This window comes from Ammospiza caudacuta, chromosome 14 (assembly GCF_027887145.1).
Source record: "Ammospiza caudacuta isolate bAmmCau1 chromosome 14, bAmmCau1.pri, whole genome shotgun sequence".
Classification (NCBI taxonomy): Eukaryota; Metazoa; Chordata; class Aves; order Passeriformes; family Passerellidae; genus Ammospiza; species Ammospiza caudacuta.
In genome coordinates this window covers 1,802,981-1,821,487 of record NC_080606.1, presented here as the reverse complement: position 1 = coordinate 1,821,487, position 18,507 = coordinate 1,802,981, and the positions used below count along the sequence as shown (strand labels likewise).

The 18,507-nt window shown below is 57.7% G+C and overlaps 2 protein-coding genes across 2 annotated transcripts; both read right to left on the bottom strand.

The window, feature by feature from the left end:
• Positions 1 to 1,472: 1,472 nt before the first annotated feature.
• Positions 1,473 to 10,572, bottom strand: AMER1 (APC membrane recruitment protein 1). The gene is made up of 2 exons (XM_058814029.1): positions 10,507 to 10,572; positions 1,473 to 8,838 (listed from the first exon to the last, which is right to left on the bottom strand). The coding sequence occupies exon 2, from the start codon at positions 8,749 to 8,751 to the stop codon at positions 5,569 to 5,571; it is 3,183 nt and encodes a 1,060-aa protein (XP_058670012.1). The 5' UTR covers positions 8,752 to 8,838; positions 10,507 to 10,572; the 3' UTR covers positions 1,473 to 5,568.
• A 1,501-nt stretch (positions 10,573 to 12,073) lies between these two features.
• Positions 12,074 to 16,631, bottom strand: ASB12 (ankyrin repeat and SOCS box containing 12). The gene is made up of 3 exons (XM_058814245.1): positions 16,515 to 16,631; positions 13,834 to 14,682; positions 12,074 to 12,978 (listed from the first exon to the last, which is right to left on the bottom strand). Exons 2-3 carry the CDS (start codon positions 14,645 to 14,647, stop codon positions 12,845 to 12,847), a joined length of 948 nt encoding a protein of 315 aa, XP_058670228.1. The 5' UTR covers positions 14,648 to 14,682; positions 16,515 to 16,631; the 3' UTR covers positions 12,074 to 12,844.
• Positions 16,632 to 18,507: the final 1,876 nt, after the last annotated feature.

Below are 18,507 nucleotides of genomic sequence, written 5' to 3'. Positions count from 1 at the left end.
GACCCCCTGGATAAGCCCAGCCCTGGCAGGGAATCCCAGCTTTGCCATCACCTCGGGGAAAATGCCCCTGCAGCTGCTGCAGGCTCAGAGCTCAGAGCGGGATGTGCAAAGGGAACCCCGGGGCTGTGGGGAATGTTCTCAGCCAGGAAGGCTTTGGGGTGCAGGGAGGGTGCCTGGAATGACACCCAGCGGGCTGCAGGGAGGCTGGATGGGAGCACAGCTCCAGAGGGGGACTTTGAACCCTGAATTTTGAGCTCCTGACCCAGGAACCCCCAGGCACACCACGCTCACCCCTGCCCAGCCTTTCCACAGTTTTTGTGGCTCCTCTGGCAGAGTTCTCCAGCCCAGGCAGTGCTGACCCAGCCCCACGTGCCATTTTCCCGGATTGCCTTCCAGGCTCTTCCCACGTTTAAAAGGAAGGAGAATCAGCAGAGCTCCTTCATCTCCTGCCCTCTGTCCCTGCCTGGGCAGCTTTTCCCTCCCTAAATTCAGCCAGGGGTTTGCAGGAGCTCCATCCCCACAGGAGCTGCTGCCCCTGTCCCTCGCTGTCCCCAGAGGCTCCCGTGGGAGGGACCTTGGGGACACAGCAGGGATGGCGCTGCCCAGGGACCCTGCCCTGCCCTGCTGGGGTGAAAGCCACCAGAGCTGTGACAAACACGAGTGGCACAGTCGGGGCTGCTCCTGGGCCACACCAACCTCATTTAACCCCAAAGGAGAAGCCAAACCCAGAGCTCTGGGAGCTGCTGGAGGCTTTTCCAGCGGGATGAGGGGGGTTATTCCCAGCTGAAATGCAGCAGAAAACAATACAGTGAAATAAACATTAAAATTTACTTAAAAGCATACATATTGAACTATTTAAATATTTTAAAGTATATATATATATAAAAACATGTAGTTTTATATAATTATATATATTATATATTTATTATGTATAAATAAATATTATATATTAGAAATAGTATTATTTATAAATATTATATGTATACTATTGTATATTATTATAAATATATATTAAATATCAATATACTGTGATTATATATTTATCTTAAATATGACTATATTATAAATATTGTTTATAGTATTTCTATTAAATATTATAAACAATATTTATAATATAGATAATATTTATAATATAATTTATATATTTATTTAGAAATATTATAGATAGATATATATTGATTATATTATATATTTATTATATTATATATAGCATTGGTTATATTATGTATTTAATGAATAATATGGAGAATATGAATAATGATGGAGAATTTCCAGGGCTCATTTGATGAGGGTTTGAGGAGCTTTACCCTGTTCCAAAGGATCTCTGTTGCCTTCTCCCATGGAAAATTCAACCTCACTGGCAGATAACCAACAGACAAAGAGGAAGGGGAAGAAAAACATTAAATCAAGGATAAAATAAGCACAAAAACACCAAAGCACCAGTGAAATCCAATGTTCTCTAAAAATCTGCGGTTTATTCATTAGAATTCAGTGAAAGGAACATTCATTTTTAAAACACAATCAATACATTAAAAACTTGAAAGGACTAGTAGCATTGAGACCGGGGAGGAAACAAAAAACCCAAATTCAGCCAGGTTGGTCACCTGGGAGGAGCTGCCAGCCGGGCAGCAGGGAGGGGCAGCTGAGGACAAGGGCTAATTCATTATTCCCTTACAGCTGAGAGGCTTCTTGGGATCTGAATTTCTCACTTCACCCAAATGGAGCTTTGGGGTGGCTCAGGGTGGGTGAGAAGAGCAGGAGGCCCCAGCTGGAGAGGAGGGAGCCCAGAATTCCAGGCCAGAGGGAATGTGGAAAGTGGGTCTGAGTGCCCCAGGAATGTTCAATGAGAAACCTTCCCACCCATCCCTGTGGGGAATGGGGCAAACCCAAACCAGAGAAACTTTTAAAAGCACCATCAGGTGTGAAGTTATTAATTAGAAGATTAAAAAAAATCTCTGCAGAGCCAAATCAGTGACAACTCCCACCTCTGCTGGGGGGAAAAAGAGGGGAAAATCTGCTTTGGGCTGGATTTGAGCATTCCAGAAGCTCTGCTCTCCTCTGATGCTGAAGTTGAAGGCAGTGTCATTGCAGGGAGATGTTTGGTGAGGCAGAGCACAGGCTGGAGCTCCCTGGAGAGGGAGGGAGGGGAAGGTGGGGAGCCCTGCTAATCCCAGGATTATTTAAGGAGCAATCCTCAGGCACCAGGGTGAAATCCCAGCCTGGCCAGGGGAGAGGAAACCTGTCCAAGAGCACTTCCATGCACCAACAGCATCTCCTGCACAAGGATTGAAAAGCCCAAATTTGAGATAAAATAACATCAGCAGACAGCAGGAAAAGCCTCAGCTGGAACCTGTGGGCATTTTATAACATTTGGAGGGAGAAATTACCAAAATCCAGAGATTCAGATTAAAAACAACACTGGAAAGCAAAGAAGGGACAGCTGAGTGTGACAGAGGAGGGTTAAGGACATCTCAAGTGTGTGCAAAGTGTGTTTGTGAGGCCTGGGGGCACATTCCCAGGGAGCAGGTGGGATCTGGGCACAGCAGCAGCAGGAATGGCCTTTTATCCACGGGAAAAGCAAACCACAGCACTTGGAAAGACAAAGACACACGAGTAAAAGAACAGTCTGTAAAATTTCCCCATGATTATAAAATGCAAAACTATACAAAAATAGAGAAAATTGACCGTTTTCTTATGTGTATAAAAACAAACAAACAAAAGAAAACCCCCAAGTCCCCAGAATGCAACACAACCTCTGGGCAGTGCTTCCATCCCAGCTCCACAGCCCCAGTCCCTCACTTCCCTGCAAGGAACAGGTGAATTCCTCACGTTTTTTCCTAAATATCCTGGCAGGACCTTCTCTGCTCCTGACTTTGTGACTGGTTTCTGCTTGGGAAGCCCTTTTGCATCAGAAGCCTCAGTGGCCACCCCAGCTGGGAGCTCCTGGGGTAAGGCAGTGTTGGGCTGACCCAGCTCCAGCCCAGCTTTGTTCCCATCGATGCCAAGTGGGGATTTTTGGGAAGAGTGGCTCAGCAGGCAGTGAAATCCAATCCCTACTGCAGTCATCATTGCCAGGCTGAATTACTGCACTAGAAATTCCAATTTCTTTGGGTTAATGGGGCAGAATCTGCCAATAATCCAGCAAATTAGTGACTAAACTGCATTAGGAAAACTCATTTGAATTCCAGAGATATTTGCCTCATTGAATTCCCATCGAATTAAGAGGAGAAACCTTTGGTATCAAGTCAGATGGCCAAGCCTTGGCTGCGAAGCTCCCCAGGATCCCAGAACACCCTGGAACATTCATGTAGCACCCAGACATTGCCAGCCCCCCAGGGACACCCTGGAACATTCATGTAGCACCCAGACATTGCCAGCCCCCCAGGGACACCCTGGAACATTCATGTAGCACCCAGACATTGCCAGCCCCCAGCAGGACTTTGGCTGAACAAAGCTCCAGAGCCTGGAACCCCCCCAGATGCCTTTGGTGAGATGCTGAAAGGAAATAAAGCAGGGATTGACCCCAGGCAGGGTGTGAGGGGGTGACAGTGGCCCTGTGGTGTCCCCAGCAGGGTGTGCCCGTGGTTTGGGGTGGGATGGGCACAGAGCTGGCCCTGCCCTTGCTCCAGGGAGGGATATCCCACGTTCATTAGCAGCTGTGCTAACGAGGGGAGACACCCCCACAGCGAGGACACTTTCACCATTGTCCCCCAGGGGTGGCAGTGGCACCAACACCCAGGTGTGTCCCAGGAAACCCTCCCTGGTGTCCCAGAGGGGTGAGGGAACAGAACCATGGCCCAGCAGCTGCCAGGAAAACATGGAAAAATCCAGGTGCGAGCCCCTGGATGCACGGGTGGATCTGCTCTGCCTCAGCAGGACAAGCACAGCACACACAGAGGCTGAACCCAGCCCTGCCCTGCCCTCCCTGCTCCTTCCCACACACCCAAGGGCAGGGCAGAGGAATCTTTTCTCAAAAGGAATATCAAAACCTCATTTTGCTTGGCGGGGAAAAAACCCATCAAACCCAAAGCAGCTCCTTGTGCTTTGGGGGATGGCAGCTGATGGAGCCACATCCATGTGGAGCAGGAGCAGCACGAGGGTGACCCAGCAGGGCAGCACTCAGCAGGAAAATGGAGTCTGGCCCAAGCAGAGCCATCCCTCACTCCACACACGTGGTAAAACTCCAGCGTTCCCACTTTGGGATTATTTATTTTGAATGCTACAAACTCTGCTGCAAAGAAAAATAGAGAAAGGGCAATGAGGTGGGGAAAATAAAAATCACTGGTAATGGAATTGAATCAGAACACAGAGCTTGGACAGGACAGGGAAGCAGCTTTGTGTCATGGATTGGGTTTGGGATCACAGAGGGGACCAGGAGCCTGGAACAGATGCCACAGGAGCTCACAGCACAGTCTGTCCCTCCTCCACATTCCCTCAAAGAGGCAAAAAATCCCAACCCTCCAGCAGCTTCCAGGCTTTTTGTTCCCTCCAGACAGGAGAGAAGCCCAATGCAGCTGTGGCCCATCCCAAATTCCAAGGAACACAAAACTTCCCTCCTGTGGGTTTATGCAAAGAAAACAATCTTAAAATAATAAAATAAAATTAAAAAGCCACAAAGCTTCCTTTTGAGAAAGTAACATCATCTGCCACTTCACAGCTACAGGCATGATGCAAATGTAGCTTATTTCAAAGGCCTCAGCCCTGTCCCCATGGCCCTGGAGAGGCCAGGAGCCCAGGACAAGGCCCAGGAAAGGATTCCACCAGGAATTCTGCACCGTCAGGACAGACCACAACAAAGAAGGGACCAACACTTTGTTCTTCAAAGGGACACCATGGACAGCACATCTTTCTGAGCAAATTGAAACTAGACCTGGAGAATGTTATCAGCACACACACAAAAGCTCCTGCTTTCCTTTGGGGCAAGGATAAATCAAATAAATAAAAACATTGCTGCAAAGTTCCCCTTTCCAGCTGCCTTGCCCCATCCTCACTCTGGAACAAGCAGCACGTTCCTCCCTGTTCCCCACACTGAGCCTGGGCTGGAAGACATTCAAAGTGAGTGTGAACCAAAACATTTCACCCACATGAGGAAAACAGCCCCATTTCCCTCAAAACTCTGCCCAAGGCCTGTTTCCCCAGCCCTGCACAAACCCCAACCTGCCACACCAGCAGCAGGTCCATCCCCAGCTCCTGCCAGGGGCTGCTGCTGCTGCACTTGGTGCTGGAGAGGGCTGGAAAACCACAAAGTGCCTCAGTGGTGATGCAGGAATCCTGGAGGCAGCTCCAAGCTGCTTCCAGAGCATCCACAGGGGCAAGGCCACGGATGTTTGCAGGAGAGGAGCATCAGCCCAGCTCAACTCAAGTCCTCCCCAAACTGCTCCCAGTTTTTTCCCTCCCTTTGCACCCCTTCACTCCTGCCCAGAGCGGCCTCAGCGGGGTGAGTGACACGGTGACATTCCTGCAGCCTTTTGGCTTGGTGACAGTGACATTCTTGCACACACTCAGCCTGGGTGACACGGTGACATTGCTGCAGACACTCAGCTGGGTGACAGGGTGATGTTCCTGCAGCTACTCAGCCTGGGTGACACTGCACACGGTGCCCCGGCAGGGGCCATGCCCCGGGGTGGCCCTGCCCTTGAGGGGCTCGGTGCAGCGCTCCGGGCTCTCCGTGTCCCCGCTGCCATTCCCGGGATGCTGTGGCACGCCCTGGGCAATGCCCACAGGTTTGCCCCTGGCACGGTGCTCCGGGGAGCAGGCAAAGCCAAAGCTCGGGGGCAGCTCTGCCTCTCCCAGGGGTAGCAGGCGGGACAGCTTGGGGACATCGCCGGGGTAGCGGAAGGACCCGGCGGCCTCCCGGGCCCTCCTGGGCTCGGCCTGCAGGGGGAGGTTGGAGGGCCGGAGCGGGAGCCGGCTCAGCTCCGCCTCCTGCGGCCGCCGCTCCGGAGCCTCCCCGACGGCACCGCACTGGGACAGAGGCAGGAACGGGGACACGGTGTCCGGCGGCTCCGAGGGCTCCCACACGCTCTCCACAGCGCCAGCCGGGGCCAAGTCCCAGAGCTCCATCCCGCCGGGAGCCGCCTCGGGGCCGCGCTGGAGGTGCCGCAGGCCCGGCCAGCTCAGGCCACCCTCGGGAGCCAGCAGCTCGCCCTCCTCCTTGCTCCTGCTCCTCCTGGCTCCGGCAGAGTCCTTCCTGGCCCAGAGCCGGCAGGGCTGGGGGGCGCTGCGGGCCCCGGGCGGCTCGGCCAGCTCGAACTCCAGGCTCTCGGTGTCCAGCGAGCGGCTCCGCCGGTCCACGGAGAGCGGCGCGGGCATGGAGGGGCTGAGGCCGTGCAGGCGCAGGTGGCGGGGCAGGCTGGCCACGCCCCAGTTGCAGCTCTGGAAGGAGCCCGGGGAGAAGGCCAGGGACATTCTCTCGTCACATTCAGCCAAGGACTCTTTCTGTCCGTAGCCATCGTCAAAGGCCTCGGCGATGTCCTCGCCCGCCGTCAGCTCCGGGTGCTGCTCACACTCCCCTTCCCCGTCCTGCTCCACGTCCACCACGTCGAAGGTGACCATGGTGGGGAGGGCAGGGAGGTTCTGGGTGAAGGATGAGCTGGAGGCCGAGCTCCCCAGGCTCTCAGAGAGGCTGGAGAAGAGGGTCCCGCTGCTGGCAAACTCCACCAGAGCCTGGGAGAAGTTCACAGCGTGCTCGGGCTCGCTGCCCACCTGGGGCTCACCAGGACCGGGCTCTGCTCCACCACCGTGCTCCTGCTCGGGCAGCCTGAACGCAGGGAACATCCCTGCCTTGCTGCCATGGATGGGGTCCCCAAACATCCCACAGTCCGGGTCTGCATCGAACCCCGGGTTGTTCTTTGTGAGCTGAATAAGGCAACTTCCAGGGGCTTTTTGGCTGTTGTAACAGTTTTCCAGACACCGAGTCCCTGGAAAATCCCTCCACTCTGCATTTTCAGCCCTAGCCACTGCAACCCCACCATTGACAGCCCGGCCTGGGGTGTGTGAGGCCACCTGCTCACTCCCAAGGCCACTCTGGCTCTTGCCAGTGGAGCTGGCTGCTCTGGTTTTACATTCAATGCACTGCTTCTCCCGGGGACACTTCTCCTTGCTGGAGACATCCAGGCGTTTCAGGACCGGCTCCCTCTGCAGCTCCCAGTACAGCAGCTCCTTCTGAATGGCTGCAAGCCCCTCCTCTTCACTTTCCATCAGCCCTCTTTTCTGATCCATCATCTGCTGGATCAGGCTCTTCTCTGCAGGGAGGCAGAAGTCCATGAAGTAGCTGAAGATGCCCTGGCGTGGGACTTTGCCCTCGAACAGGGATTCCTCCCCGTGACAGGGGCTCATCAGGGTGTCAAACTCATAAAGTGCATCGCCACTGTAGCTGTCCCGGGGCAGCCGGTCCTTCTTGAGCTCCTCTCCAGCCTCATCCTCTGGCCCTGGCGTGGTGGAGTCGTAATACCCCTCATCACTGTTTGGGGCAGACTCCTGCTGGTCGCTCTGGGGCGTCAGGAGGTCAACGCCATCCATGGCATCCCCCACGTAGGGGTTGGCATCGGCCTCGTGAGAGGCGTGCGTCTCCAGGCTGCTGCTGGACACCTGGGCCCCGTGGCTCCTGTCCCCCGGCACGCCGCCGTCCCACACCTGCTGCAGGTACTCCTCAGCCTCCTCAGGGATGGCCATCTCCTCGCCACCGCCCTGGTAGGTGACGAGGCAGGAGCTGCGCTTGGCGGCGTCGCGGCTGCGCTCCACAGAGATGCTGCTCTCGGCGATGTCGGGCTCGGCGATGTCGTCCCCGCAGCCCGTCAGCGAGTCAAAGCTCTTCAGGGAGGTGACGTCCCCCAGCATGAGGCTCAGCAGGTCCCCGGAGTGCAGGCAGGGAGGCTCGCTGTCCATGAAGTCAGGGTGGAAGGCCAGCAGCAAACTCTCACGGTCAAACTCAGCGCAGGCAGCAGCCTCGGGCTCTGATTTTGTATCCGGAACGTCCCCGTTCCCTGGCACGGCCACCGTGTCACCCTCGGGGGTGCCTCCATCAGCTGCGGGGCCCGTGGGCTCGGTGGCCTCCCCACAGCTGGAGTCGCCCCCCGAGTCCCCTGGGCCGGCCGTGGCCTCAGGGCCCGGCCCTGCTCCCCTGCTCTCCACGGCCCCTCGGCTCTCTGCTCCCATCCCAGGGGCATTCCCGGCCTCCTCGGTGTCCCCGTTCCACTCGGGGAGCTCCGCCTTCTCACTCTCGGCTGCCTTGCTCTTCCGGTGCCGCCGGATGCTGTTAAAAAACCCTTTCAGCCCTTTCTTGGGTCTGGGGCACGAGGATTTCTCCCCGTTGGGCTTTTTGTCACAGCCCTCGATGCTGCCGGGGGGAGAGCCGTCCTGCTGGCCCGCCTCCGCCCTGCCGCCGCTGTCCGGGGCCAGCTGGGCGCTGCGGGAGCCGGGCAGGGGCCCGGGCTGCCCGTCCCTGCCGCCCTCCGCGGGGCTGCCCGGCCGCGCCGCACCGCCCTTGTCACAGGCGGCGCCGCTCAGCCCGTCGTGGGTCTTGCACTTGCTGAGCCCCTTCTTGCCGCGGCCGCCGAAGAAGCTGGGCAGGGTGCAGATGCTGCGCTTGCCCCCGAACAGCTTGAAGGCCGTTTTCCTCAGCTTGCCGGGGGGCGGCTGCTGCGGCTCGGCCGCCAGCACGGAGCCGTCGGCGCTGTCGGGAGGGCCGTCCCCGCCCTCCTGCCGCCGCCGGTCCGCTCCGTCCCGCTCCTCCGGGCTGCCCGTTTCCATGGCAGCGGGCGGGCCTGGCTCTAGCTGCAAGCGGCGGCGCGGGGAGCGCGGAGCTCGGGGCGCAGGGATGGACACATCACCGCCGACCTGAGGCACAGGAGAGGGCACACGTGAGGGAGGACAGGCAGCGGAAGGGGCAGAGCTGAAGGCACCGGGGTCTCCATCGCCGGCTGGAGGAGCCTCCAAGCTTTGCCTCCACTTCCAAAATCCAGGCACCAAAATGTCGCCTAAATGTAGCAGCTCACCAGAGCAGGAAAACCACACATTCCCCCTTGGGTAAATCCCTGGGGACACGCAGGTCTGACCCCTGCACCTCCTCGCTCCAAGCCCTGCAGCTTCCCAGATTTTCTGTCTCCAGGGTGATCAGGTTTGGCCACCTTAAAGTGAGAGCAAGCAGCTTCCAAACCCTCTCCCAGCTCTGCCAGGCCTCATGCCAGGCTCCAAAGAGCATCCTGAGGGAGGCCAAACCAGGACACAGCCCCCCCTACGCACGTGTCCGGGGAAAAATCACTCTGGTTACTACCCTGGCTTTTTTTAATAGAAGATTTCAGTTGTTTTTAAAATAATCTGTGCAGCCAGAGAGAATCGCCTTAAAAACACCCACTGTGAACCCCCTGATCAGATTATCCCAGAAGCAGAGAGGTAGGTTTGAAATCTGACCCTGGACTGCTGTTAGGAACAGCAGAAATAAAACAATTATAATCATGTTTCTTTTACAGAGGTGAGGGTGGAGAAATTAAATGCAATAAAATCCTAATGTGCTCCCAAGCTGTAAGTGCCCCAGGCTGAGCTCTGACTGACAGGAGGCCAAGCAAACCTTCCCAAGATGTTTAGCCAGAGATCCCAAATTAAAAATACGTCCAAACGATGCTCCTGGACCCCACACCAAACCTGCAATTCCAGGTGATTTTTATTCCTAGGTTATTCTGCCTCTATATTGATCTGGCATCGGCTGGAACTGGACGGGCTTTCAGGTCCCTCCCAACCCAGCCCATTCCGAGGTTCTGGAATTCTGGGATTGCTGATAACCCCTCACGTTCACCTGTCCCGCTGGAAGCAGCAGCTGGGGCGTAGCCGGCTGGCACAGCCGCCTCCCCAGCGGCAAACTGGGCTTGTCCAGCTCCACCAGAGCCCACCACGAGTCCCAGGAGCCTCCAAAGCCTCTGGAGAGAGCTGGAGAGGGGGGCCTGGGAGAAATGCTCGCACCTGGCCGGGAGCGGGGCTGCTGGAAAAGGGGGGAAATGAGCCTAAAGCTGCACCTGGACAGGGGCGGCTGGAGAACAGCCGGGGAAGGGCACGAGACAGAGCCAGCATTACAAAAATTCCTTTTGGGAATCGTTCCTCTCCAGCTCCACGTCAGCACCGCGGCACGGCTGCGGAGGGGAGGCTGGGGTAGGATAAAAAATGAAATAAATAAAAATGAAAGAAAGGCTAATAAAGGGCACCGAGGGCAAAGAGCCACCACCAAGAGAACGTGGAAAATAAGGTTTAAAAGCCAACAAAAAGCAGCACGGTAACAATGAAATGCAGCGATTCACCCGCAGAGGGGACCCTCGGGACCCCCGGCCCGCCCAGCCCCGCACGGGGCCGCTCCCCCAGGCCGGCCCTCCCCGCTCCCACCGCCGCGCTCCCAAACTTTCGGGAGGATCCGTGAAACCGCGAGGGGCGGGGGGGGGAAGGGGGGGGTCGGTCCGGGCCCGGGGAGCGGCGGCGCTGGGAGCGCGGCCCCGGGCCCGGCCCGTGCCCAGCACTTACCACGGGCGGGCGGCGGCGGCACCGCGGCACCCCCGGGACCGCGGCCCCGGCCCAGCCCTCAGGCCGCGCGAGGGGCGCGGGGCCGCGGGTCCGCCCGGCGCGGCCGGCAGGGGCGGCGCCGCGTGACGACCGGGGCGGGGCCTCCTGATGGGGGGCGGAGGGGGCGGGGCCTGGCGGGCGGGGCGCGGTGATTGACGGGGCGCGGCGGCGGGGGGCGGGGCCTGTGCGCGAGGGAGGGCGCGGTCTCCGCATTGGGCCCAATGGAACGGGGCGGGGTCACGGTGACGGGGCGGGGCCGCTGGGCGCGGTCCCCACGGTGTCCCCACGGTGTCCCCCCATGACCGTCCCACGGTGTCACCCCCGGTGGCCCGGGGCGGCCACAGCCGGGGGCGTCCCGGTGGCGGGGTGGGCGTGGCCTCAGGGCTGGTCCCCGTGCTGGGGGCGCGGCCTCGTTAGCGGGAATGATTGACAAGGGGGCGTGGTCTGTGAACGGGGCGTGGCCTTAGGGCGACACCCGCGGACCACGCTGGGTCACGGACACGGAGGGATGTCCTGTTCTGTCCTGGAGCGTGACACTGTGGGGTAAGGGATGGACACTGTGTGACACCGGGGGGTGAAGGATGTGACAGTGTGTGTGACACCGGGATGACACGGCGTGTGTGCCGTGGGACACCTCCCTGGATGTGCTGTGTACCCCACAGGCGTGTCACCCGTGCCACGGCACTGCCAGCCCCCCACTGCTGCACACCCACAGTCCCACGGGCACTGAGCAGCCCGGCAGGGAAGAGCCCTCCCCATTTTTGGGACTCCCAAACCCCATTTTTGGGACCCCCAACTCCCAAAAGCCCCTCGGATCTCCACGTGAGGATGACAGCAAGGATGCCACGAGTGGGAATCACAGCAGGGCATGGCAATGTCCCCACAGGACAGCCTCTCCCAGCTCCGGGTGTGCTCCTGCAGGTGGCTGGGAGGGGACAGAAGTGGCAGCAGCAGTGTCATCATTCCCTATGGAGCCTTGTCCAGGCTGCTTCCAAGCCCTAATGCTCCCCTTGGGAGAGGCCCAGAGCCTAATTAATAGATGCTGATTAATTGATCCCCCAGCCCCTGACACAGGCCCATAAATCCTGCGGGGACGTGCCTGTGTTAGGCCCAGAGCCACCCTTGGAGCTTTGAGGCCTGGGAGCACTTCCCTTTGGGATGGCACAGGGCAGGAGGGAATGAAGGGAATGAAGCATGGGACACTTCTGCTGCTTCCCAAAAGCCTGCAGAACATCCAGAGCACACGGCTGTGTGGGGACTGAGCTGCCAGGGAGCAGCAAGATTGATCCATCAGCTCCCATCACGCTGTGGGAAGAGCCAGGAGGGCACCTCCAGCCCCACTGGTGAGGGCAATCCCCGTGCCCAGGGCAGGAGGGATGGAGGGACACAACGGCAGTGCTGGGATGGCCCCCTCCAGCCTGGCATTCCCTGTGTGCAGCCATTCCCTGATTCCTGCCCAGCCATCCTGGCAGGGCTGCCCAGCGTGGGGAGCTTCACCAGACAGGGCACAGCAGCTTCATACCAAGAACAGAACACTTTAATCCAAACCCCAGCCCTGCCCAACCACGGGAGACCCTCAGCCCCAACAGGAAGCACTTTTGGGCTGAGAAGATGATGTTTAGGGTCAAATCTGGGACTCTCCCAGCCTCTCCTGTGCTGCCAGCTGGGAGTGCTGGGCTCTGCCCCTGCTGGGGTGGGCACACACGGCCAGGGCCAGCCCAAATCCTGCCCCTCCCAACTGGTGGAGGCACTTGGGAACTTCTCTGGGAATCCTGGAATCAGGAGGGACATCAAAGCCCACCCAGTGCCACCCCAGCCATGGCAGGGACACCTCCCACTGTCCCAGGCTGCTCCAAGCCCCAGTGTCCAGCCTGGCCTTGGGCACTGCCAGGGATCCAGGGGCAGCCACCTGTGCCAGGGCCTGCCCACCCTGCCAGGGAACAATTCTCATCCTCACAGCCAAGAATTCCTCCACACTCTTTCCCAGCCCCTTCTCCAACCAAAATCAGCTAAAGGTGTAAAATCACTCAGTACAGACAGTCTGAAACAAACCTAGAGGAACAGAGATCCTGCTCTATCCTTGCTCTGCAGCAAACCAGAGCTGAGACCTCCTGTTCTCTCTCCTCCTTCTCTTCCCTTCCCACCTCTCCACATGGGCACAGCCTTCTGGGGACACCTGGCAGCAAAAATGAACCTGTGACCCCAAATTCCCAGAGGTTCCACAGATCTCAGGGATTCACTACCAGGGTGGAGCAGGTTTTCACTGGGGTGCTCAGTGATGTCCCTGGGCAGGCTGGCATCACGGCTGGTGCTGCAGGTACTTGGCCAGGGCTGTGGGGATCTCCAGCTCTCCGAGGGCGGCCGAGCGGCCAGGCTGCTTCAGGAGGCGCCTCATGGCCAGCCGGGACTGGGACAGCAGGGATTTGGGATGAGCTGTGGAAGGAAAATCACATGGTCACCTTCAGAACACACAGCCCTGCTGCCCTCCAACCCAGCATTGCCCTAAGGAAAGGGACATGGGCTGAGCAAACCAACAGCATTGGGACAAAATTATCTTTGGGTCCCTTCCAACCCAAACCATTCCATAATTCTATAAAAATTCCATGATCCTATGAAAACTCAACCTCTGATTAACAGATCCCACAGATCAACCTCTGTGCTGGGGCTATGGACTCCGGCACAAGCTCCCACAGAAGATGGGCATAGAGAAGAAATCTCCCATACCCACATGGAAATAGGTGCAAGATTTGAAACTTGGGCAGTACAGGAGAGCCCAAGCTAAGCAGCAGAAAGGAGAGCAAGGGTGAAAAGCAGGAGGTAACCCCACAAGTGAGGGGAAACCCAGGCTGTGGGAATCATGGAACCACAGGAGGGCTTAGGTTGGGAACTTAAGCTCATCTCATTCCATGGGCAGGGACACCTTCCCCTATCCCAGGTTGATTCAGCCCCACTTCACACTCCACTGCACAAACCTGCCCTGACTGGCCTGGCTCCAAACAGGGAATTGGGCTGGAGGCCTCCATGTATCCCTTCCAAACCACAGAGCCCATGGATGATTTGGTTTTGAAGGACCTCATAGATCATTGACTTCCCATCCCCAAATCTGGAACTCCGAACCCCTTTGGGTTCACTCAGTGAATTCCCTGGATCCAGGGGCAGCCCCACACCCGAACAGCGCAGTGACGCCGCGAGGGGACCGAGGCTGAAGGAACCCCGGGTGTGGCTGTCGGGAAGGGGGAATCGGAGCCGAGCTGTGTCCATCCCAGCCCCGGGCACCGACTGCGGTACCTCTGGCGTGCAGCAGCAGCTCCAGCCCCTCGCTGCGCGGGCCGGGCCGGTCGCTGTGAGGCACGCCGGGCAGGTACACGTTGGCCCCGAAGTCGATGAGCAGGCGGATGAAGTCGGGGCGGCAGCCATGCCTCAGGCACGTCTCCAGCAGCGTCTTGGGCTCGCGGATCTGCGCCAGCACGGCCGGCTCGGTGCAGTTGTAGTCGGGGTCGGCGCCGTGCAGCAGCAGCAGGCGGAAGCACTCCAGGTGCCCGTAGGCGGCCGCCAGATAGAGCGGGCCCGAGCAGGCCGCGGTGTTGGCCGCCCACTCGGGCAGGCGGGCCCGCGCGTTGGGCTCGGCGCCGTGCTCCAGCAGCAGCCGCACGATGCCCGCCCGGCCGTCGCGGGCCGCCAGCAGCAGCGGCGAGCAGTTGTTGTAGGCGCTGCCCGCGGGGCTGGCGCCCGCCTCCAGCAGCAGCCGCACGCACTCGCCGTGCCCGTTGCTGACCGCCACGAAGAGCGGGGTCTGCGCCTTCACGTCCAGGCTGTCCACGAGCGCTCCGTGCTGCAGCAGCAGCCGCAGGCTCCGCTCGCTGCCCCGAGCCGCCGCCAGGCGCAGCGGGGTGCTGGGCACGCCCCAGCCGCTCCGCCGGTTGATCAGCCTCCGGTACCGGTCCTGCGACAGGAGCCGGGCCAGCGCCTCGTGGTCATCCTGGCACACCGCCCGGCTCAGCTCCTCGCTCTCCCCGCTGGCCTCCTCGTCATCCCCGGGCTGCAGCAGCGAGAACATCTTGTTGATGTCCATCAGGGTCATCTTGTCGGGGCTGGGCTCCATGTGCCGCTCTCATGGTAAAGGATGAAGCCAAAGATCTACGGGATGGCAGAATCGGCATCAAACCCGGGTTAGAACCAGTCCCTGACACCCACAGCTGCATTTTAGTGCAAGTTTGTACTCAACAAAAGGAAGATTCACAAAAAAAATTGACAAAATTGGATGAGGATGCTGCTGATGTGCCCTGGCACCACATGAGGAAATCCACATGGGTGAAAGGCTGAGGGAACAACGGAGCTCAGTGCTGTTGTGGGTATGTGGGTCAGGATCCCATAAAATCATGGAATGGTTTGGGTGGGAAGAACCTTAAAGCCCACCCAGTGCCATGGCAGGGACACCTTCTACTGTCCCAGGCTGCTCCAGCCCCAGTGTCCAGCCTGGCCTTGGGCACTGCCAGGGATCCAGGGGCAGCCACAGCTGCTCTGGGCACCTGTGCCAGGGCCTGCCCACCCTCACAGGGAACAATTCCCAATTCCCAATATCCCATCCAGCCCTGCCCTATGGCAGTGGGAGCCATTCCCTGTGTCCTGTGTCCCCAATCCTGAGGGATGAGGTGAACGTGAAGCAGTCAGTTTGATTAGGGATCAAACATCTCCCAGCATCTCCCTTCCCAAACAATGCCAGCGTTACAATCCCACTGTTTTCCTCCCTCCTCCTGCTGGAGCCCCCTGATCACGGCTGCAGAAGGGTCTGGGATGTTTCTGCTCAGGGATTTGGGGAGGAAGGGTGGAAGTGCTCAGCTGATCACACCAGTGGCACTGAACCCTGGGGCTTCCCTGGGCTCTGCACCCGGGATGTGGCCTCAGGACAGTGGGGACAGGGATGGGATGTCCCACAGGGATGGGATGTCCCACAGGGATGGGATGTCCCGGCTGGCACCTGGGCAGCTGGAAACACTCGGGGTGGGCACAGGAATGTCTCATAGCCCGGGACAGCTCGGGCTCCCTTGGAAGAGGCAGAGCCGGGGCTGGGCTGGCCTGGGAGAGGCCAAGGAGCTGCATGGGGCAATTAATTAGTAAAGGAGGCGTAACAAACAGTTAATTATCTGATAATCAGAAGGAGCAATTAGCCCCGTTGTCCAGGGCAGTCATGGGGACCCGTCCCACATCACCCATGGGGACACAGCCACCAGCTCAGGGGGACCCCAGCCAGGCCACCAGCACAGCTGGGGACACTGGGACAAGTCTGATGGCACCAAAGCTCTGCCGGGCTGCCACCCATTAGCCCAATTTATACACAAATGTGGGAAATTCCAACACTGCTGCTCCTCATTGGACACACCAGGGATGAGCTCTGGAGCTTTGGGATCACCCACCCTCATGGAGAATGGGCTGGGGGTTCCTGCGGGTTTGAGTCAAAAAGACAGTAGAGTTCCCAGTTAGAGCCCCCAGGGAAATGGTGTGGGAAAGGAAAAGAGCAGCTGTGACATCTCCTGAACAAACAGACAGCATCTCCAAAGGGAGGCTCCTTGGGCTGAGGGAGGCTCCTCAACCAGGAGAGCCCAAACCAGGGTTCATAGAATCACAAAACGGTGAAAGTTCTTTTGAATAGAACTTTAAAAAATGGTTTGGTTTTGAAAAAAAGTTAAAAGTTCGTCTCATCCCACCCCTGCCATGGCAGGGACACCTCCCACCGTCCCAGGCTGCTCCAGCCCCAGTGTCCAGCCTGGCCTTGGGCACTGCCAGGGATCCAGGGGCAGCCCCAGCTGCTCTGGGCACCCTGTGCCAGGGCCTGCCCACCCTCACAGTTCTGTCACCCCCTGAGCACCTGCGGACCCCAAAGTGAGGTTGTGACAGAGCACACAGGGCCCACATTTGTCCCTCTGTGTCCCAGTGCCCCCTGACCCCAGCAGGTCCCGGTGCCACCTTACCTGGGTGTGGGGGATGCTCAGAGCCCCCGGGGCCAGGGGGGTCCCATGGGGGTCCTGCCGTGGTTTGAGCCCCTCAGGGCAGAGCAGGAGAGGCTCTGGCAGGGCCGGGGCTGTGCACTCACTCACAGCTGAAATGCCACGGCAGCACCGGCCCGGGGCACTGAGGCTAATTTTAGCCCCTCTGGGGTTTTATCTTACCACTTCCATTCTTGGAAAGCTCCCCCTGGGTAAATATAGAGAGGGCAGCGGGGTGGGGGGAGGCTGGGACAGGTGCTGGAGGCTGCTCGACCCCTCTGAGCACACCCAAAGCTTTTTCTCTGCTGTTTCCCTGCAGGAATCGCAGGGAATGGGGAGGTTTGGGGTCCCTGCCAGGGCAGCACCAGCCTCTACCTCACCTTGGCTGCTGCCAGGCACTCAAATTCCCTCTCAACCCCCTTCCAGCCCTCCCTTCCCCTCTTCAGAGTGATACAAATGGCCATTTGCAACCTCCAAAATGATTTATTAGACACCAGGATGACAAAAGGTACTGAAGATGGTCCAGATTTCCCACCTGAGCTGCATCTGCCAGAAGGAACCACAGCCAGGGTTCCTGAGGCTGCACAGGACCCAGGAAGGCAGGAAAAACCTCCCAGGGCAAACAAAGGGAGTGGGGAGCAGCACTGGGGCTCTTATCAAAAGCTGTCAGCTGGGAATTGCAATCCTATTTTATCCAGCTCCCTTTAAACCCTCCCCAAACTCCTCAGCACTGGAGCAGGAATGGGCTGGGGGTTTGGGGCAGCCTTATCATGGCAGGAGATAAGAGAGAGACCCAAATTACCCAGCAGGAAAATCCCCACTGTGCAAGGAGTGAAATCAGGGTGCTCTGTGAAGTGTGTGATCTGTGCCACCACCACATTCCTGCTTTGGAGCCTGGAATGCAGGAAAATGGTCAACATTGGTTTGGTTTGGGCTTTTGGTTTTCTTCTGCAAATTCACTCAAAAACAGATTATTTCTTCACAAAGGTCAATTCCCCAAAGCCAGCACAGGAATGGGATTATGGAGTGGGATGTGGATGAACCCTGGAGCAGGAGAGGGAGGTCTGGGGTGGTTTTTCCTGAGTGTCAGGAAGATGCAACCACAACAGGGATGCTGCAGCCACAAAAGCCAAGCCTGGCTGGAAACCCCTTCCACAAACCACAGAAATCAAAGCAGCCATTAAAAAGACACTGTTTTAAAGGGGAAAAAAAGGGAGTGCAGACAACAGAAGTGCTAGAAAATGTGAAATGTAGGAAACTTAAAGATGAAAGGAAAATCCTTGAAAGGCAAATTAATGATAAACCTCTTGTTCTTTTGTTGTCGCTGCTGCTGTTTAGTTGTTAACCAAGAGAGATCTTAGGAACAAGGAGCAGATTAAACCCACTTCTAATGAGGCAAACCCCCCCAGCCCAGCTGGAATCCCACCCAGCCAGGAGCAGGAACATTTCCATCCATCCCAGGGGATGTTTCAGCAGCAGGGGCAGCCCCAGCCTGCAGGAGCCCAGGCAGGGGTGACACTCCAGCCTGAGCCATTGGGGATGAGCTTCCCATGCTCCAGTCTCCAGGGAAGGACAAGGAGCTGGGAAAAGCTTCCTGAGCTGGCCTCTGCTCCTCAAGCTTGATCAGCTCCCTGGTAATTGGGGAAGAATTGGAGGGCAGAAGGGTACTGAGTGCCAGTCATGGGTTTTTGGGAAGGTAAATCCTGTCCAGAGTTGCTCCCATTAAAGAGATTATCGTTATTAACGCAGCTGAAGAGAGCTAATGAGCTTGTGGATTTAGCAGGGCTCAGCAGTTACAAGTTTAGAGCTAAACAGTCCCAAATAAATGATTTTGCAGGGATTAGGGATTTACTAACAGTGCTCAAGGTTGGGAGAGCAGAGCTGGGGATGGGGCTGCTGTGTCTCCTGCCTCTGGGCTGGGAGTCACTGCCAGAGCACAGCTCTGGAATCTGGGATCTCCCTCTGTGCCCTCAGCTCT

What these genes read in the sequence shown, in the direction of transcription:
- AMER1 (XM_058814029.1), bottom strand. Translation starts at nt 8,751, where the DNA reads ATGGAAACGGGCAGCCCGGAGGAGCGGGACGGAGCGGACCGGCGGCGG.
- ASB12 (XM_058814245.1), bottom strand. Translation starts at nt 14,647, where the DNA reads ATGGAGCCCAGCCCCGACAAGATGACCCTGATGGACATCAACAAGATG. An exon ending in GCTGCTGCTGCACGCCAGAG is followed by an intron (nt 12,979 to 13,833) that starts GTACCGCAGTCG and finishes TTCCTTCCACAG; the next exon opens with CTCATCCCAAATCCCTGCTG.